The 20,454-nt window shown below is 47.7% G+C and overlaps 7 protein-coding genes across 7 annotated transcripts; 3 read left to right on the top strand and 4 right to left on the bottom strand.

Moving 5' to 3' along the window:
• Positions 1-343: 343 nt before the first annotated feature.
• On the bottom strand, positions 344-1,668 carry LOZ57_004189 (uncharacterized protein; the record flags this gene model as incomplete). The annotated part of the gene is made up of 6 exons (XM_049253234.1): positions 344-429; positions 491-662; positions 725-886; positions 927-1,039; positions 1,092-1,441; positions 1,556-1,668. 6 exons carry the CDS (start codon positions 1,666-1,668, stop codon positions 344-346), a joined length of 996 nt encoding a protein of 331 aa, XP_049107829.1.
• Positions 1,669-2,414: 746 nt separating this feature from the next.
• Positions 2,415-4,907, bottom strand: LOZ57_004188 (uncharacterized protein; the record flags this gene model as incomplete). The annotated part of the gene is made up of 2 exons (XM_049253233.1): positions 2,415-4,502; positions 4,641-4,907. 2 exons carry the CDS (start codon positions 4,905-4,907, stop codon positions 2,415-2,417), a joined length of 2,355 nt encoding a protein of 784 aa, XP_049107828.1.
• Positions 4,908-5,409: 502 nt separating this feature from the next.
• On the top strand, positions 5,410-6,083 carry LOZ57_004187 (uncharacterized protein; the record flags this gene model as incomplete). The annotated part of the gene is made up of 2 exons (XM_049253232.1): positions 5,410-5,527; positions 5,587-6,083. 2 exons carry the CDS (start codon positions 5,410-5,412, stop codon positions 6,081-6,083), a joined length of 615 nt encoding a protein of 204 aa, XP_049107827.1.
• A 343-nt stretch (positions 6,084-6,426) lies between these two features.
• On the bottom strand, positions 6,427-9,327 carry LOZ57_004186 (uncharacterized protein; the record flags this gene model as incomplete). Its single annotated transcript, XM_049253231.1, has 2 exons — positions 6,427-9,149; positions 9,210-9,327. 2 exons carry the CDS (start codon positions 9,325-9,327, stop codon positions 6,427-6,429), a joined length of 2,841 nt encoding a protein of 946 aa, XP_049107826.1.
• A 310-nt stretch (positions 9,328-9,637) lies between these two features.
• On the top strand, positions 9,638-10,639 carry LOZ57_004185 (uncharacterized protein; the record flags this gene model as incomplete). Its single annotated transcript, XM_049253230.1, has 4 exons — positions 9,638-9,818; positions 9,877-10,016; positions 10,079-10,268; positions 10,329-10,639. 4 exons carry the CDS (start codon positions 9,638-9,640, stop codon positions 10,637-10,639), a joined length of 822 nt encoding a protein of 273 aa, XP_049107825.1.
• A 355-nt stretch (positions 10,640-10,994) lies between these two features.
• On the bottom strand, positions 10,995-12,407 carry IDH2 (NAD-dependent isocitrate dehydrogenase; the record flags this gene model as incomplete). Its single annotated transcript, XM_049253229.1, has 5 exons — positions 10,995-11,066; positions 11,126-11,845; positions 11,896-12,018; positions 12,066-12,152; positions 12,249-12,407. 5 exons carry the CDS (start codon positions 12,405-12,407, stop codon positions 10,995-10,997), a joined length of 1,161 nt encoding a protein of 386 aa, XP_049107824.1.
• A 319-nt stretch (positions 12,408-12,726) lies between these two features.
• SEC5 (Exocyst complex component S5) lies at positions 12,727-15,779 on the top strand (the record flags this gene model as incomplete). Its single annotated transcript, XM_049253228.1, has 2 exons — positions 12,727-15,003; positions 15,060-15,779. 2 exons carry the CDS (start codon positions 12,727-12,729, stop codon positions 15,777-15,779), a joined length of 2,997 nt encoding a protein of 998 aa, XP_049107823.1.
• Positions 15,780-20,454: the final 4,675 nt, after the last annotated feature.

Raw genomic sequence — 20,454 nt, 5'->3', positions numbered from 1 at the left:
AAATATTTCTATCTAGGGTTTCGTATATATGTTGTAAGAAGATTCACTGGATGGTAAGTACGTGCTTTCCCCAGTATATACTATGATAATATAAGAATCCAGTTGAAGTTATCCCATCAGCATCAAGTGAAGCAATCAAGTTTCGTTTGTCATCTATTCAATGATCATAAACACAAGAGTATCCTAAAAATGAGGCTATTTCGCCCACTCAGCCAGTACTGAGGGCAGGAGGAGGCACAGATTACCGCCGTAAATCAAGCCAGGGGTCATCAAGCAACTCTTTTGCAGTAGCCCGCTCCTCTGGCATCCATGTCAACATTCTCTTTGCAAAGTTAAGAAAGAGTCATTTATCTTCGCCTTCAAAGAAGGGGGTAAGAGTCGAGAAATTGAAGTCTTCCGAAGGTACCAAATGAGGATATTTGAAATCACCTGATATTATTTAGACAATTAGAAAAATAAAAATCGATGTAGAACTATTGCATTTGCGTACCTTGATCCGAAAATAGTGTTGAAACTACATTTTTATCGGCCCTGTTTAATAACTCCAACGGCAGAGGTCCGAGAAGTCGTATCATCTGTCCAAGATGTGCTTCATGAGAATAAGACGTACACCCAGGGCCAATGCCATTGAGCAAGGAAGTATCTGCTAACAGCTCCCATAGCTATTATAGGGTATATCAGCTTCAGCTTTTCATGCACAAACCATTCGACAAATATAGCTTACCATCATTCCCAAATTCCAAATATCAGCGCTATAGGTCCATGTTCCTCTCAGTAGCACCTCTGGCGCAGTAAATTCAAAAGGCTGGATATCATGGCTATGTGGGGTTGAAACATTGCCGAATACGGCAGCTCCGAAATCACTAAGTCTAATTTTTCCAAATGCCTTTTTTCAAAGGCCCGAAATCCGGACGTGATTGATATACGGGGTGTCCATCACCATCCTTAAATGGAGCTGGGCTCTTCTCCTGCTGACGCACATATTCTTCGATAATAGCTGAATCTTCAAATGCCAAAAGGAAGTTATCGGATTTTAGGTCTTATTGACAATTGATTAGAAAAATTTAGATATGGGTTGGGAATATTCTCACCTGTGTGGATGATGTGGCATTCAGAGTGTAAAAAATCAAGACTTGTCACAATCACTTTAACGAATGCTTTGGCAACCGCTGAGGGAAGACTGGTACATCCAAGACGCTTTCCTACAAACCATATCGGTTCTCTCATTGGTTCAAACACCAAACAGACATGAGTACCAAATGGGCCTTGTATCTCAAACGACTCCTCAAACCGCCGTATCAGACCACTACCAGCATGGGTGGAATAAAGATTGGATATGTGTTTGAAGAATTGCACTTCTTCTCGGGCCGCTTTCTGGTCTTCGATCTTGGAGTTTGTAATCTTTAGGGCCACATATTTATTGCTTTGCCAGCGCCATCTTCTGGCAGTTAATGCTTGAGTCAGAAATAAAGACAATTTTGCTTATCGCGAAGTGTCTTTTGCAAGCCAGATCGTTGAGCTTGTGCCGAAACCTAGCTTCGAGATAATTCGATACTTCCCTTGTATTGTCTCTCCAACTCGCGTAGGATAAAAGTTCTTTGGGTTATAATCAGGGTTTTGATCCTCTTCCACGATTGAGCCACACGGAACTTGAATGTTCATAGACATGATGTGCTGGAGCCTTCGGGCATTCCTAGTTACTGGAAGGAATGACCTGGTAGAAAACATTCGAAAAAAATATGAAAACCAGTATTTTCGTTGTCGATAGTGATCAGTTAAACAGAGAGAGGACGTACATTTGTATGACGTTTAACTAATATTCTGACACCTCAGTTGGTGAGGTACCGTTCCTTAGGTACATATGCAGAGCTAGGCACATGACCAATGAGCAGAGCCCTGGCTATGCATCTCATCCAGTCCAACCTTGTAGCTTATAGCCATCGCTCGTTTGATGATATCAAATGTTTTCGCAGCTTCCACCAAAATTTTCATAGCAAATTTAGGTAAAATGCGTAAGAGATTTTAGCAGAGTGGGCTAGGAATTCTAGTAGTACTGTGACTACCAGGTTTGGTAGGTACAAAGTCATCACAGCACCTAGCATGCTTGAGAAAGAGTGAAACATACTACAGAGGACGCCGACGAACTCATCAAGTAAAGAGTATCATTACCGTTGCAGAAAGCATACTAGATCACCAACAGGAGAAAGAACACAACGAAAGTCCCCAATGTTTCTACTAATCAAATGAGTGGGTATATAACGCGACGGAGATGGCAAAGGGGAATGCAAAAAAAAGAAAAATAAGAGGTGTCTCCAAAATATTCCAATAGGTGCATATATCATCCTTATACTCCGGGATAAAAGAAAGGATTCAAACATGTTGCTTCTTATGCAACGCAGCTTCGCAACACTATCTCACTTGTTATGAAAATGACGATCTTGAAAACCGCGCAGCTTCTGTGCCAACAGACTTCCGGAGCCTATATTATTCAAGGTAGGAGTAGGAATATATCTTCCACTGTCGAAATCCTTTTCCCTCCTAAATTTACTCCGAATTTCCTCACATGGTCTTGAGTCGGTTAACGTATTTGAAGCCTGTGACCGTAAAGACTCATCATCCAAATAGGGAAAATCGAGTGAGTCCAATTGATATGTGTTTAATGGCCTATGAATCGGGTTTATATTCATTTCCATTGGTATAGAATTGTTGCTCGGTTGATGATAAATAGGCAAGGCTGAAGACTTCGCTGAAGATGCCAGGGGCGTCATTTTGCTGGGACCAAAATCAACCAGATTCAAAAACCCTTGAGAACCTAATTCAAATCCGACCTCAGGATTTGGGCCTTTCGAAGCGGCGTCTGAGTAGGTTTTAATCACACAGCTATTGACTCCTTTTGTGGGCCTGTAAGGAGAGTAACGAGGTTCAGGGTAGTGTAACTCATTTTTTAGTTTCTCCTTGCCGTCTGGAACCCTATTGGCAAACACAACTCGAATTCCAGAGTATAGATAGAAGCGGCCTTTAGATGGACAACATATGTTAAAATGGACAAGATACCGGAGTATGGGCTTATCGTTGGTTGTTTCATATTGTGTCTGGGAGTTATTCTCCTGTGCTGATACGGTCATGTCAGACATAGTGCTGACGGAATAGGATCTCTGTCTAATAAATGTCTTTGTTCCCGGTTCCATCCCCTCAAGATCATAAGGAACAAGAAATAGCTTGACTGCTGTCTTGTTGGGGTTCTTGATTACGATTTGTAGTTGTCCCTGCTGTGGAATTCTGTAGCAACCTCCAGGTGGAGACTTCGGAGACTGAGATCTTCGCCCTGATCTTTTTCCTCGCGTCTGAAATTTAGCAATACGCTCCTCGTTTATATTATGAGGACAAGGACACTTTGGAGGTATTGATATCTGCTCGGAACCTTTCCTACTCCGGCGGTTTTCTTTTGGAAAAGAATTTTCGACATCAATATAGCCCACATATGGGCTTGGGTTGTCATCTGATATAGTTCTTCCGCCGCCCGAAGCGGGATAGCTGTAAAAGACGGCTGGAAACGACACAGTCACATGAAGAGGGCATTTCAAGCCAGGTTTACAATCGCCTTTTCCCAGTACTCCAATTTGGGCGGTGAAATCTAAGGGCCTTGATGGAGACATCGACATTCTACCACGAAGAATAGATTCTTCGAAGGAGCCAACCATGGAGGCATGGTATGAGAGTGTCGCCTCAGATGAATGGGACATACGCCGGCTGCGGGAAATAAATGAATTTTGAGGAGATGAGGTGGGCTGTAGTGAAAACCCGGATGTTAAGGACTTTCGTGGCCGGTGTCCCTGATAGGAAAACAGCCCTTCTCTGTGGGGGAACACTGATGACGCTCTGTTGGTGTGATTCCATTGTTGATTTTGCGACGATGCTTGGAACGCATCTGGCGGTAGTGTTCGTCGGCGATTAGCCTTAGCGGAGGACGGAGCTAACTCAAGCGACTCAATTCCGGGAGGCAGATCAAGGTCCGGGTTATTAGCCTGTTGGACAAGGGGGCTCGTAGCTGGTTTGAGAACATAGTTGGTTGCATTGGAGCCAAACGAAGAGGCTCGTAATTGACTAAAGGAGTCAAGGAAACCTATACGTTCCAGCTGTGGCGATGACGGTGGCTCTTGAAATGAATACGGTTGATTCTCCTGCGAGGCCCAAGGGATTGTAGGTGAGGCAGCTGGCATGCCAAGATTGGATTGTGGAACAAAACAGCATTTTTCAGACTCTGTTGGGGCATGAGGAGAACGCTCGTGAAAATCGCCCGAATGTAAAGCCGACCTTGGACGTTCGATCTCGGATGCCAGGTCTAATGATAGGTTGCTTGAACTCCGGCCTTCACTGCTCGGAGATTGCTCCAACGGTAGCAGTATATCCTCGTCCGGTGAAAGAGATAGTTTTGTTCTCTTTTGCAACTCTTCCAGCCTGGTTTGCGGAGCATCTCCGTGAGCCGCAAAATACTTCTCCAGCTTCACAAACCCATCAAGTTAGCACATTTCCACAAGATATCATACATACTGAAACCTATAGTGAACCAGCTCACGACGGAAGACAAAGATTTCCAGACAATAATGGGGCGTATTCCTCGAAAGTCCAGTATTACTCACAGAAGGGCTCGGCACCCACGTCGGGCTCTCTCCTCTTTTGATACTTCGGATCAGCTCATCTCGATCGCTGGTCTGCAACGTGGGGCGATTCTGGGACTCCGTGCTCGGTCCGTCAGGTATGGCGTCGGTCATGATTTGGTCCTGGAAGCTGTCTATTTCTTTCGCCGGGGCAGCCAGAGAGGGCAAGACGTCGGGATGACTTTGGTCATGGGACCGGGGCGGGAAGACATAGGGCGACTGGCGATCTGGGTCTTTGAAAATGGGCATGATGGCGAAATAAAGCAGTCCATCTGGTCGTAGATAAGAGGCACTTCCAGCAGGACCAGACGTGGCAGCTCATCGAGCCGGTGGAGAGTGAAGTGGCACAGTGGCGGGGATGCAAGTGGAGTGACAAGCATGATCCCGCCCACTCCTCCGTAGTTAGTTACTAACTTATTACGAGCTACGGCGAGCCTCGAAGGTTTTCATCCCCCCAGCCGAAGCTACATAAGTACGCAAAGAAGCTGTCGCATCCGACATTCCAGGGCTGCCAGTGGTTTAATCTCTCGGCACTGCCCGCATCGGCCCATCGTCCGTTGCATCCGGTTTTCAACGTAGAGACGTCGAACCAACCCAGGATCCCTAGCGGCGCCCGAAACGCCTTTTTACCCTTCCTCGTCATCTCTAACGGTTTTGATCACCAATCGCATCCTTGCTGGCGTGAGCGAAATATAGCCGCGCAATCCGATTCACGAAAACCATTTTACTGCCGAGATCAGAGTTTGGCAAGATGGCGCCGAAAAGGCCGCGCGACGACGCCGATGACGTGGAGAAGAGTCTACAAAAGAAGAGAAAAGGGTTCTCCGTTGGCCCCGCAAACCTGCCTGACGGGACATATAGGAGAAAAGGTAGGCCGACTACCATCAAAATGTGCAACATTGACTAACGATCTCTGACAAATCTACAGTGCAGAAGATCAAAGCGGATCTCATCCATAAAGCAAAAGTAAAAAAGTCCTATGCGAAAATAAAAGCTCAAGAGAACCTTACTCCGCAAACAAAATCAGTATATGATGCCGAACCTACGCTTGAGGCGAGTCAAAAAATGTTGCGCGAAGTGCCAGCTCCAGAAGCGTCGTTAGAACTGCATCCTGATCGCCAGGCAATGCTAGACTCACCCGAAGAAGACAAATCTGCTGTCCTGCAAAAGGACCAAAGGACCTTGCGAGAAAGGCCACGACGAAGGGAACGTAGGCCTAAGCCCATGCCCTTTACCAAGGAAATGAGAGTCGCTGAGCTCAGAAAAAAGGAACTTGAGGCTAAGAGACGATTACGAGAAGCAAAGGAAAAAGAACGCCACGCAATGATAAAAGCAAAGAGGCCTGATCAGTTCGGAAAGCAGAGACTCGGTCGCCAGAGCAAAGTTCTTCTTGAGAAAGTGAAAAGGATAGTTACGGACAACTAATAGCACATTTACATCGCATTGCATATTCTTCTCACATCTCTGAAATTCGATGCTCTAAGGTCAGAATAACAGTCAAGAACCATTATGGGCGACTGCCGGCTATTTAACTCAATACTCCTTAATCCTCCGTCGTAATTTGTTCATTTTCCAGCAGATCGATAGGCGGTACGTTCGAATCGCAGCTACGACCATAGGCTGAGTGATGCTGGCCGATATGCTTTATGGTACAGAACCATTAGCCTAGAAAAGAGTAGCCCAAATATTGCTTTATTCAGCCCACTGAGAGCAAATTTTATATTTCTGTCCCTCTTATAATTATAAATTCAGTTCTCATATGCCCATGCTAGTAGAATTCAGTCATATCAAGTTTCAGCAACAAATGATCAAAAATGCTATTCGTACTAGCATCAGTCTGACCAGCTCCCCATGTTTCCAAATCGTCGTATCTTGCTTTTCTTCGGATTGACTGGACACGCCCGATACTTTTTAAAAATCGAACAAATCCTTTTACCTGTCTTCTGAATAGGACAAATAATTCCTGGGTTGACCGGCCAGATGAACGGAGTAGCCTTGCATTGTCATTATCTGGTTTCAAGTGCTGTGCGAAGGAGAGTATTGTGCCGAAAATTCCCTCCAACGAAGCATTTGCCTGTTCATGCTTCTTGCTCAGCAACATTGCAAACAGAATCTGTTCCAGAACATCTTCATGGTAGTCTCTAAGTCTGTGAACACTTTTTGCATGATCAATCGTTCCATCAATATCCCCGTCATCAATGCACTTGTCAATTTTTGAAAGCGTCTTTTCGAACCTATGCCAGGCTTCGCTAACGCAAATGTGGAAACAATATTCGCTAACAGCTTGGACAAAATGAAATGCCTCGTAGGAAAACTTTTGCTCATGGGGCATTGCGCTTCTTAAGGGGCGGCCTCGAGAGCTTCGTATAAGACTACGTACTGTTGCTAAGAGTCGTACTAGCCTTAGTAGATGCTTAAATATGCGATCATATTTTCTTAAGCTTCGTAGCGTGATGGCATCTTTTAGTGCAGGGGGTGTAGTATACTGAAGGCAAAGGAAATCGAGTGCCTCGAGAGAATTTGGATCCTTGCATTTGACGAGCTCGTCATCGGAGAGATCGCGAATCGAAAAGCTGAGCCCACCTGGTAAATCTTTATTTACTTTAAGCGTCTCGGACCTTTCTGAATTAGTGCCCAAATACTCAGCATGGCATTCAGCCAGCATCCCCATTAGTACCAAACGGAGCTCTGAGCTAGCTGGAGGCCAAGTATCTCTGTTACCAAGACGAAGGCCAGTATTCGTTCCGCCACGCGCAACACCAGCTTTTCGCTCACCACTTTGCATATTAGGGTCGAACAGGGTTGTGGATAGTCTGGATAGAAACGCACCATCCCCAACTAGCTGAAAGCGCCACAGTAGTCGTAGATGCATTTTGAGTTTGTGTTTTTTGAAAAGCAGATGAAGGCAGGAAAAATTGATAAGTCTGGTTTGTGCGGATAGAATGGGTATGAAGGATAGGCCTAGGGCTGATAGAAGAGGCGGCCCTAATGGCAGTTCGACACCCAACCCTTTCCTGGCATCAACGCACGGACTATTTGAAACGAGATGGTACAGCTTGCAGGAAGAGGCCGAGTCTTTGCCGTCGAGCTTGGATTCACAAGCCCCAAACTTTAAATCGCTTAATTGAAAGATCTTATTGATCGTTGAGTCTTTCGCCTCATCCTTGCGAGGGGGTCTGACTAGGTCCGGTAAATTTTGAGTGGAGTATTCCCTCCCATGGCTATACTTCAATATGTCCACACGGAGGCTCGCCTCATAGGCATTGGCCTTATCCTGAATCCGATCCATATCGTCCCACGTAAAGGCACATTCTAGTGATATACGAGTAGAACTTTGCAGGCCCATTTTTCTTGCAAGTGGATGATCGGGGTGGAAGGTTCTGAGAAAACAAAGACTTTTAGCGCATTCTGAAATAATTTCAGTCTGCTCGTAGCTAACAACTCCAGATGTCAAATTAGAAACAGTCCCCGCCTCCATCAAGGCGGCTCCGCTCTCAATGTGGAATGGGGAATCTTGGGAATGTGTTCTATCAGAGCAGGTCACTCCTGGTGTAGGCAAGCCAATTAACTTTGCAGTCCTAGAAAGCCAAGTTCCAGCAGTGACAACGAGAATTTCGTGTAAAATATCTGTCAACCAGAGAAATTCATGCGAGAGATGCTCACATCTCAGGAGAACGGCCGAAATCACATCGCTCTCCACCACCGAGTCTTTCACGGTTTCGATTATATCAGTAAGGCATCTGATTAAGCATTGTGAGCGCCTAAAAAGTATTTGCGTTTCAAGTAATGACGGGCCGCATTGCCACCGTTCGAAAAGGTGATTTTCAAGACCATATAGCAGGACATAAACAACGTGTGAAAAATTAGCCAGAGCGGGGGATAGGCCGGCTCGTTCAGGTGTTGACGCCAGGAACTTTCTAATGTGACGCACTTGAGACCCACAGACTAAAAGTTCTTCGATGAATGCATCTAAGGATGTCAGGCTTATTCCGGATATTCGTACATCTTTCATTGACTTCTCGAATTTTCGCGCTTGTTCATTAAATTGGAAAAATACAGTGCTCCACCCCAAGCCTAGTTGGAAGAGGGAAAGTATGAAGATGTCAGTCTGAACTGCTCGTCCTGAGTCTTCAAGGCCAGTTTGGCTAGCCTGGAAGACCAAGGCGGCATCGAAGCCAGCTGATCCAGCTTCACTGAGGTAGGTTGGGTAAAGTGTATGAGGCTTATGGTGGGGAAAGGTATCCCAAGACCTGAGAAACCGAGAGTCCGTGGCAGCTTTAGAGATCCTATTTAGTTCCCAGATGTCATCGGTCTCACTCGACTTGTCCACACAGTCGTCTTGGCCCTCGTTGGCTCGAGTCGGTGAAGACGGATCCGGAGTCGAGCCCAAAGTATATGGCGATTCTACACCAAAAATATTCAAGGGAAATATGTTGGTTTCATCTTGGATAAAAATGCGGGACTGTTCTCTAAAAACGCCATGAGCTAGGTCTGAGTCGGAGATATGATTATTAGCATGGTGCAAAGGTCAATGGTTAATTATAACGTTACCTGGAAAATTATCGTTCCAAGAGAATTGTTCCAGTGGCTTCAAGGGCTGGATTTTGAAGAACGCCGACTCCCTGGGGATTTCGACTGTAAAGGGGTCGTCTGTTTGCCGAACATCCATGCCTCCGCCTCGTTCCTAGTGAGCAAATCGGCAAACGCAGGGCCAGTTACAGCACAAAACTCAACTGTTGCCATTCTAGATACCAAAACAGCCACTCCGTATACAGCAAGCTTCTTTGACATCGGCACCATCTGATGCATGGTACTCTGTACAATCAAGCCGCGTTGAAGGCTAAGTCGCGTTTCTGGGACTAGTCCGCATAAAGATTAGCTTATGCACAGACCCATTTGTGGGGACCCAGATGTTCGCTGACGAAATACCTAGACATCAAGCTCAGGATTAATCCGCACCCTGAATACCATCAAGCACCATGCCTCCAAGGAAGAAGGCAAAGCTCTCATCCCAAGCCCCCTCCATAACATCTCAATCGGAGATAACCCCGACAGCCTCGAAGGCAGCGGAAACAGACCTCGACTTGATTGTTACTGATCCATGGACTGACGATCAGGAAACGTCTTTGCTAAAAGGAATAATTCGATGGAAGCCAGTAGGTTCGTCTATAAAGAGAATGCTGCCATTTTTATGTATTTGACTTCTCATTATTATCAGGAATGCATAAGCACTTCCGTATGCTAGCTATTTCCGAACACATGAAGAGCCAAGGATATGCGACGGATGACCACACTCGAATACCAGGGATATGGAAGAAATTGGGAGCTTTGTACAATCTCCCTGCGCTTGATGAAAGAGTGGGTGCAAATTGCGAACCTCTTCTCCCAATTAGCAAGCTACTGAGTGTGTTGCGATTTAGGAAGACCCATTTGCAACGGACGGGTCTGAAGAAAATGATACACAGGGCGACCCATACTGCCCATTCTCCCTCGAAGCCGAGGAATATGGTGATATGATGTTTGAAAGGCGGTTGGCACCGGATGGCTCCCCGTCGCCTCCTAGCCTTCCTGCACCGTCTCGAAGAGGAAGTACTATTGTCAGCCCTGATGGTGCGTCTTCTTTTTTATCGCAATGCTTCATTACCTTTTATTTCGCCTTCTAAAAACTAGAATTCATCCTTACAGAACCACGACCATCACCTGCTCCATCGCGCGGTGGCAGACGTAGAGGCCGTGGTCGTGGTCGGCCCATCGGTACACGATCATCAAAACTACAAACCGAAATAGAAACGATTGATAAAACGAGTACCAACGACGAGACTATGGCTGGTGATATTGACAATAACGACGGAGGTGATACAGGCCAGCGTGATCCCTCCGTCGCTATCGATTCGCCTGTTGCAAAGTCGACTCGAACACAAACTACCCGTGGCAAGGCAAAACGTGGACGACCACCTACAAGACGGGGACGAAGAAAATGATAAAATGTCCGCATGCGCTACCAAAATGCGTTTGGCGAAACGAATTTGGTCCCGCATATTGAAACGATTACTACGCAGTCAAGAGTCTTTCTCGCAAAGCGTTCGTGCACGTCGTATGTGACATCACAGAAATTCGTATAGTTTATTTATATACAATCGTACATTGAACACGAAATAGTGCAATCCAAATCGCGCCAGCAAATAAATTATGGCGTGTGGAAGGTCAAAGCCAACCAGGAAAGTCTTCGTTAAAAAAAGCCACCGTCTATCTTTTTGTTTTCAATGAACCACAAAGCAAATCGACGGATGATATTGGAGTATGGAGTCTGGTGTAAATGCGCAGTGCAAAGAACATCTAAAATTGTTTGATAATTGCATTAGCATACTCATGGGTTTTGGCTTTGCCGCCCAGGTCACCGGTAAGCATCTACCACAGACAGGTTAGCATAGGAAGCAAAATTCCAGTGTAGCATCATTGCACTCTACCTTTCCTTCTGCCAAGGTCGCGAAAATAGCATTTTCTATCTTATTCGCATGTTCGTTGAGACCCATATGTCGAAGCATCATCATGCTGCTAAGTAACAGAGCAGTGGGATTTGCCAATGCCTTGCCAGCGATATCAGGCGCAGATCCGTGGACAGCCTCAAAAATAGAACACTCATTTCCAATATTGCCCGAAGGTGTTAGTCCAAGACCACCGATAAGACCTGCACACATATCTGACAAAATATCTCCATAAAGGTTGGGCATCACAAGAACCTTGTCATTGTAAGGGAGTGGGTCCGTCACCATTTTTAAACAGGTGTTATCGAGAAGTTCGGCATCGAACTCGATGTCTGGAAACTCCTTTGATATTTCTTTTGCGGTCCGTAGGAAGAGGCCGTCTGACATTTTCATAATGGTAGCCTTGTGAACGGCCCGAACTTTTGGCTTGCCTACTTCTTGGGCATATTGAAAAGCAAATCGAAGGACACGCTCAGATGCCTCCCTCGTAATGAGCTTAATACTTTGAACAACGCCATCCACAACAACGTGCTCAATGCCAGAGTATTCACCTTCGGTATTCTCACGGATGAGGACAGTGTTCACATTATCGTACGGAGTTTTGAAGCCAGCAATAGAGCGGCAAGGGCGCACGTTCGCGAAAAGGTTGAATGTTCTTCGTAGCGTCAGGTTCAAAGAGACATGGCCTTTGCCGATAGGTGTCTAGTGAGAGTATGAGTCGGGCATTTGAGCAAGTGGATAAGGATGCGTACAGCAAGAGGTCCTTTCAAGGCAACATAGTTCTTTTTAACGCTATTAATAGCCTCATCTGGGATAGTGGTTTTGCCATTTTTCAAAATTGGAGTGACATCGACGGGCTCCCACTTAATAGGAACCTATTGGGTGTGAGTACTGGGAATGCTTCGATAGACGGGGCTCTCACATTCGCAGCGCTGAAGATATCTTTCACAGATTGTGATATCTCCGGTCCAATTCCATCTCCTTCAATCAAAGTCACGGTGTATTTACCCTAGATTGTACTTAATTCTCCGTTCGCCGACGCCTTCCGCATATAGCCATGAAGAAAGAGGAAATTTAATTCAATGTTTCGTAGAGGGACACATACATCGGATCCTTTTGTGCCGGGGAACTTGGCAATCTTATCAGCTGCGGGGACAGCATAACATCGAATCTGTGAGTTCTGAGATGTTGTGTTAGAGGCCGTAAGTAGCTTCGGATAGGACTTGGGCTCACTCCAGGAAAAAATGCGGCTCGTCGTGAGCATTGGCGCAGAGAAGATGTGAGATAACGGCCCGAAAACATTTTGCCGGCCCCCTCTATACAAAAAGGTATATGAATCCAAGCAGTACGCAATAATATTGCGGGAATTTAGTAGCCTCCTCGAAGCGGCGGGTAAATTGGAGAAAAAGCTACGATTGAGGACAAGAAGGAGATTATGTAATCCATTGGCTTTCGGCGGAATCAGTGCTGTTTGCCTTGTTTGATAGCTAGCACAACATCACAAGTGCCCGCGTCAATAGCGGCCAACTTTCCAGAGCGATGGCCCGGTGCTTGACCTGATTGCGTTGTGAAACTTTCCAGCAATGGAAGCCTCGAAAGACGTTGCCCGTCACTACAATTTGCCTAGCGCCTACCCAGAAGAGTGGCCTATTCATTTGGATGTGAGTGATGGGTCTGGAGACGAGGCCTCTCAGGATAATTATAGAGGGTTTGGGAAAAGCAAAAGGCCAGTGTTTGGTAGGTCAGAGGCCTCGAATTATCGTGACGAGCCAGATCCCCTTGGAAGTGCTCAAAGCACAGGGGAGCTACTGCGGCAACAAGGCCTAGCAGTCGAACAAGACCCCCGTCTAGGCCGATTATTCTTATCCTCGACTTCTTTTTCTCCGTCACTATTCCTCACTCAAACACAGCGCTCGGCTTCTGCACAATCCTTACTGCAGGGATTGAATTTCCTTACGGATTCAATCGACCGAGAGTCAGCGTCGCTGAAAGCATTGGTGGAATCGAACTTCGAGAAGTTTGTGCGAGTCAAAGCTGCTATTGATAATGTATACGAAGAAATGGGCGATCATAATGCTGATAGGGAAGCTACACCACAACGTTCTCTTTCTCAAAGACGCATTGGCACCGATCTTGGAACAAGCCGTCCTAATGCCATAACGGAAGACAATGAATATGGATTTAAAGAGATACACGAGCCGTTATCCGAGGCCGTGGATGTTGCAGAAGAATTGTGGGGAGAGGCGCTTAATGGCAGGCAGCGTGAGGAAGATTTGAAGTTGGTTCTAGATGCTGTTGAAAAGCAGTGGGGAATCTACGAAATTGGCACTAGCCTACAACGTTGCATTAAGCAGCGCGACTACGACACCATTGTTGAGAAATACACAATTGCTCGAAGATACGCGAATGATGCGAGGCTTCTCGTAGACCGCACCATGTCGAGCCAGAAACCCTTGACTGATGATCAGGTCCACACCATTCTTGTCACTGGTAGAATGTGGATGGATGTTGAGAGACAAATACAATCATTTAAACGTGACTTGTGGCGCCGTCTGAGTAACACTCAATCAACAGCATCGGCACTTTCTGCTACTGGGGATGATGAGGAGTATATGGACTTCATAGCGACTCTTCTGGAACTCGGAGTCGACGACAACCCTGTTTGGGTTTGGCTCCTAAGTCGGTATGACTTTTTAAAGACAAGAATAACCACCTTTTGCGAACGTAGCAAAGCTGAAATTGAGATATTACGCCGTCGCCTGGCTTGCAAAGAGAAGCCAAGTCCCCAGAATGCTGCGCCGTATTTACGTCTTCCAACTCGAGAAGCAGCAGTGAATCATTCTGAGCCGCTTGATAGCGAGTCAGTACTAGAATTCTGGGAATGTGTGCATACCTTTCTTAAAAAACTGGCCTCAATACAAGGCGGCCTCCTTGGCGATACAATCGAGTTCTGGGACACTGCACAGTCATTTATTAATGGAAGCAAGCAAAAGCTTCTTCCCGCAGGTTTTGAAGGAGAGAGTCGAAAACATCATCGTCTATCGGCAGAAAGCGTCAATGACCTAAATAAGGGCATAGTTGAGCTTGTAAATCGTATCCGGGCTCATATTATAGTACTTTTTGCTGAGCCACCACCAAAAGACTTATCAAGTCTATCCATTCCCTCGCCAACAACCCCTATGGGAGGCTTAACGCCTACCAGACCTAGGTTCGTTCTCGACCCAAATGATATCCCACCACCTGTATCAAAAATGGGAGAAGCATGGGAAGAATTCGCATTCTGGCCGCCATATGCAAATTCACTTAGTGGAACCCATTATCTAAGTCACTTTTTGGTTCTCATTGGAACTGCGGCAAGTGAGATGGCTGACTTGAGCCCAATATCGGGAGGAAGTACTACGCATGATCAACTGAAACTGCTTGTCAGCTGTGCTAGAGAACGGTGCGTGCGGGCTACGTGTGCAGCCTGGAACAGTGACGCTGAGCATTGCAAATATCTTGAGGACTGGACGAGAGACCCGGAGCGGAGGGCGTTAACTAAGATGCCTGGACATTTCACATCATTTGAAAGCGCCGTTCTTTCTGGAATGCAAAAGATACTCTATATTTCGGAGGCAATGACAAAGCCCGGCTCTATGGATGTTGTTTCTCCCCCCCCAGCCAAACTTCTACAGATGGTTCGTTCGCAGTTCGTGACGAGCGTGTACAAGGCATTGAGTGGGCTTGTTGAGAATGCTGAACGGCCCGTGGTTGTCGAGGGGGATGACGAATGGGTCCTAGTCGGGCCCTCAACTTCAGGAGGCAGCCCTGATATGCCAGCATCGGTATTTGTCTACGGTGGAATAGATTCCAAGAACAGGGTATGCTCTCTATCCTTGACATCTAGTCTTTCGAGTTTTTTTAACGTAATTTATAGAATGTGCGCATGCTTTTGACACTCTCGAACCTCCGGGCTCTTCGCACCGATTATGTTCCCCAGCTAGTTACAAGCTTTGAAAGTGCTTTTGCCGTCAAGCTGACTGAGGAATCGAAAACCATTCAGGACGTGCTTGGACAAATTGACAACCGTTTATTCCAATCATACACTCGCAGCGTAGTCGACTCATTACACTCGACGATTATTAACGGAATTTCGTCCCCAGACTGGGTTCCATCAACAAGTCGGCCAGATCAACTTCGACCATATGTCTACACCACCATGCTCACCCTTGTAATGGTGCACACAGAGGTTTCCACCACTTTACCTGGGCATACAACCGCCACATCGTCCCCAATGTCCCCTTCGTCTCCTACACACACGCTAACACACACAATCCTGGCGGAGCTCCTTACCCAAATATCCAAATCGCTCCTTGAAGGCTTCATGTCGCGTCCTAAATACTCCCTTCCCGCTCTGATGCAAGCCACTCTTGATACGGAGTTTATTGCGCAAACCATGTCTCAATACGCCACTGATGCCGCAGGCCTGGTTCAAAGCCAAATATATCTTGAGCTAGATCGAAGAACAAATAATGAAGCTAGAGCAAAACTTCAAGCCGAGCTCGGGGAGATGCGGGGTGTGCTCAAACGCTTGAGAGAACGAACACGCGGAGAGTTTGCCTGTTTCAAGAAAGTAAGGACTGCAAGTAGCAAGTAGGAACTTCAGGATGTATGACTTTTAGGGTATACCCAGGCGCAAATCTGTCTAGGGCTCTTCTTTTTATTCTGAAGCCTGCTCCGATGGCCTTGGATTGTGCCCTGTTGCTTGTTACAGCACTTGGGAACCCAATTCGTAGGTTTGGCGGACCTTAGCAAATCAGAGTCAGTTTTTCATTGTGCCTGTTAGACGGTGTCTTTCTGGTTGGAGTGCCTTCGACTATTCTGAACTAACCACGGGTGAAAAAGGCACCAAAGACTTTCACTCAAGAAGCGAGCTATGAACGACTAATGCGACAAATCTATCTGGGGCCCGTGCCTACTAGCTTTGAGGCTCTTACTTTGGCCTTCACCCCTTAGCCCCCATGCAAGACCTGGGAACAGAAGGACTGGTTCGAGTGCGAAATGCTCCCTCCTGAGTGAAAAACCAACTGATAGTCCATGTCAAAGAAACTATGAACTATACGAAGTACACGGGTAATTTAAAATACCATTTCCGATGCTCCAGAACCAGGTATTTTTGGAAAATGTGAGTCTCGACGAAGAATTCTGTACTCCGTACACCATGCATAAAACTCCGTGGATACCAGTGAAGCTGCTGCTGCCTTTTCACAGCCATAGCAGATCCACTATCTGGATGCGCAGGGATAAGAATTATGATTACTGCGGCTCGTATAGAGTCCGTTTTTCGGCAGAAGCAGCCCTTGCCGATGGACCCTCCATATTACGATCTCAACGGCACCGGCTCTGATCCCGCCCGTCCCCGTTCATGCTTAAAACCCCTGATAATACGATAAGGCCTGATGGTGTTCCCCCTGGGTTAGTTAGATATCGCGGCAGGAAACAGGCATATCTAAATTTTATGATTCTCCTGCCTCCATATCGAAATGCAAGCAAGGCACTTTCGATCCCTGACGTTGCAGTCTTAAATGCAGCGTCTCTAATGACGATTTTCGGCGGACTTTTCGAGTCTGTACTCCGTACTAGGCTCATGTTTCTTTTCACGCCGTTTCTCGCTACTTCCTTACAATAGAGCTCATTTCGAGACAGCCCCTATAGTTGCCTCATAGGCAGAGTAAAAGACGATGTATCACAACAAGTTTTCGTCCGCTGTTCACAGATCACTTGGCTATCGCTATACTCCGTACATTCCGATTTTCTGTGTTATCTCTTGTCATATGTAGAAAATTTCACTTGGGAGGTGAAACTGATGATTCGAGGTTTTTTTTTTTGGTTTTTTGGTTTCTTTTTAGCGGGTACTTCGTATGCATGTCCATCTTTTTTGTATTTGAGCTTAGACTTATTCTAACTAGTTAGTTTCTGTGGCGTAGTCAAGTTATTTAGTTAGGTAAGCTTTCATTTATCGAGGGCATTATTGGTGATCAAAGCTATTATGACCAGCTAGAAGCCTACATGTTTTCTGTACTCCGTACTAAAGTTTCCAGAACCTTTAGGTGCATGATGCATGAGGGACGGTTAGCTAGTCAGCTGTGTATTAGTTGTTGCTCTGCAGCTGTTGAAACCCCGGTGCCTCTTGGGTTGATTGTCCTTCTTGGCCAACATGTGAATAGGGGGTTTGCAACAAATGTTTGAAGAGAAAAAACAGGGAGGATGTTTTAAAATATCCGGATATTCTAAGCAGCGGGCGAGAAAATGATGCATCGCCGATGCTCCATTACTCGCTAGCTGTAGATTAAAAAAGGCCCCGTGCGTCCGGAGTGGATTGGCCCGAGTCGCTAGCATGACTCAGGACCGACCGTGCGCTTGAAGGATGTGTGTGAAATACGATGTTGCTGACTCCAGAGCTTTTTGAGCCTTTTTTTGGTCAAATTAACCTCCGACACTTGAAGACGATGGAGGGTAGATCATTTAATTGCCGTCTGTATATTCCCAGTGTTTCGTAAGAGTCATATTTTGTACATACATACTCGATACATACAACGTAGGCAGCACGGCTCGTCACCCCGGTATCAAACAGCTCTTTATCTGGGATGGTCACCGGCCAGCCTGCAAAGTCATGAAACAGGCAATGCATGTTGCTGCTGGACGTGGATTTCGATGCTGACTGGTGTCATGTATCCTCGATACCTTCCGTTCGGCCGGCCTTTCTGGAAATGCAGCTTATCAGCCGGGATATTCTCCGATGCATGTCGGTAAGTATGTCTGGATGTATGGAATGCACTACTTGCCATCTTGGGCAGATCAGATAATCGCCGATCGGCGCACAGCTCATTGCGATAGAATTCTCCCTTGAAAATCTCTGGAGAGCGGGGGTGAGATCAAAACCAGTTTCATGTAACAGGCGTTGGGATCCCAACCAGGCCCCTTGGGCGGAGGGGGGAATAGTGTAACGCACCATGCTCGATGATGAAAGAGAAGGCCGTCGACGCCGGGCGATATCTGAACGTGCCGCCTCGCTTAGCGGGAGAGGCTGAAAATTGGGACGGGGCTTTAGGGTAGCGGCATGGCGAAACCCCCATTTTATAGTCGTATCCATCATGCGGTTTCGCAGCGAACATGTGGGCTCTCGGACATCGATCATCACGGTTGAGCGCAGGGGGTCGGCCAGAGCGTCGTCAATAGCGCCCGCCCCATGCCCTGTAGACGGTGCTGAGCAAACAGGTCTTATTTTATGCTGGGCTGGACCCCCCTGGCTGCGGTGCTGGTCGGGCCATCTGTCACGGCTTCGCCAGTGACCAGGATAGGTCCTGCAGTGCACGTCATGATTCGCGAGAATGACGGGCAGCAGCGAATGCCTCCAGAGATGATGCTTGTTTTCTCTCCTATATTTGCGGGGGAGAACAAAAAAAAAAGGTTCACATCCGCTGCAAGCGGCTTCTCAGCGGCAGACTGGCAGGAGAACCACCAGGATGCTACGTACTTTTCATTTTCCAGCCAGGAATTGGACCGGAACGCCCTCGAAGAGCAGCAAGCAGTCATCCAGCTGCGTCATTCCGGGCTCCAGTTGCTATAGGAGAGTTAATCCTCTCCTTTGTTTTGGTGCGCTGTGTGCTGCTGGCCCGCCCAGAGGCAACTGGGATTCCCCACGGCAGAAAACCTCGAGCATTTTCCCTTGTAAGCAAACAAAGCCGTAACCCCCATGTATGCCTGTAGATAGATAAGCAATACAAGCAAGCTGGGCGCCCGTCATGCGGTGCCGGCGCATCACCCCCTCCATTGCGAAAGCGGCCACAGCACCATTGTCCACGCCCGGAAGCAGGCAAGGCCGGGCACAAGAACGTGCCTGTGCACCGCGCGAAGAGCCCTACAAATGACGTCTCAGACGGCGGGATGGGCAGCGCTGTGTGCCGCCAAAAGGAGTTGTTCTGATCTAACGTCCGGGGAGAGCGGCCGTGCAACATCACCAGATAACAGTCCGCAGACGGGCATTGGACCAAGCAGCGATTCTGTGCGACCCGCGGAAGAAGAAGAAGAAGAAGAGAAGAACCATCTCGGATGTGGGCAGCGCGGGAAGCAAGAGAAAAAGGGAAAAAGGCAGAGCAGCATGCGTTGTGGGATGCAATGCACGTATGCGGGCGGACGCATGTTCTTGTGCGATGCAAATCATGCATGCAATCCACAACAGTCCAGGAAAAACGAAGCAGCTCACTTTTCTTCTTTCTCTTCTCTCTCTCTCTCTCTCTCGTTCTTCGGCTGCACCCCCTCACCGTCCCATGGTCGGACTGGTCGTCGAGGGCGGCTCCCGTGCCCCAGGGTGGCAGTCAACCAATACAACATACATGGCCAACCAGTCGGGCTCCCTCCTCCGCGAGTGAGTAGCGAGTGAGCGAGCGAGCCCATGTCGAGCACGTACGCCTAGATGCGCCCGCCTGAGGCGGCCTTGGTAGCAAGACGACTGGTCATATCCATGGCCAGTCAAGCCGGCGGACAAGCACGACGTCACGCAATACCAACACACGCACGCGCCTGTTCTCCACCGCAGGCTTGGGGGAGGCCCCCGACCGATCGGGCAGAGCAACCGACATCCAGACATCCCGTCCGCGGATCTTCCAACAGGCCTTCTGGCTGCTGCTGGCTCTTCGTCTTTGCTTTGGTCCCGCGGCTGCTGGACCCGTCACGGCGGACAGAGGAGGAGGAGGAGGAGGAGGAGGAAGAGGGGCGGGCAGAGCGCATCATCAGCACCACCGGGGTAGTTAACTAAGTAACTAATTGGTTGTAACGATGCATCGCGGGCTTGTCGGCGAGCGCGCTGGCAACGCAGTGTGGGCTTAGCATCAGGCCATCCTCGCCGACGCCTGCTTCCCGGCAGACTGACCACCTGGTGATCGGGCGGGCACTGCGGCCATTGGCCTTGGTCGTGAGAGGGTGATTGCTTGCTTCAACGCTCGGACAGGCGTATGTATGTATGTACGGAGTATGTCTGTACCTTACGGGCGCGCGCGCGGTGGCGGGATGCACTGCAGCAGCTTCGTATGGGCCTGCAGGTCGAGACACCGCTGGATTGCTCGCAGTCGGTGTGCGCAACAGACGTGATGATACGGCGAAATGTCGGTCAGAGCCCAAGCGGCACAACGACGCCGTCATTATTGTCCTTCCAGAAAACGGGCGCCGACGTCGTGGAACAGCCAGTATGGCTCTGCGCGTCTTGTCTCGGCTCGTTTTCCTTTTCCTTTTCCTTTTCCTTCTTTTTTTTTTTGCCTGGCTAGGATTGGAGC

This window comes from Ophidiomyces ophidiicola (assembly GCF_022830035.1).
Source record: "Ophidiomyces ophidiicola strain CBS 122913 chromosome Unknown scaffold_16, whole genome shotgun sequence".
Classification (NCBI taxonomy): Eukaryota; Fungi; Ascomycota; class Eurotiomycetes; order Onygenales; family Onygenaceae; genus Ophidiomyces; species Ophidiomyces ophidiicola.
Note: the sequence above shows the minus strand (reverse complement) of the source record. Positions and strands in the feature narration are given on the sequence as shown.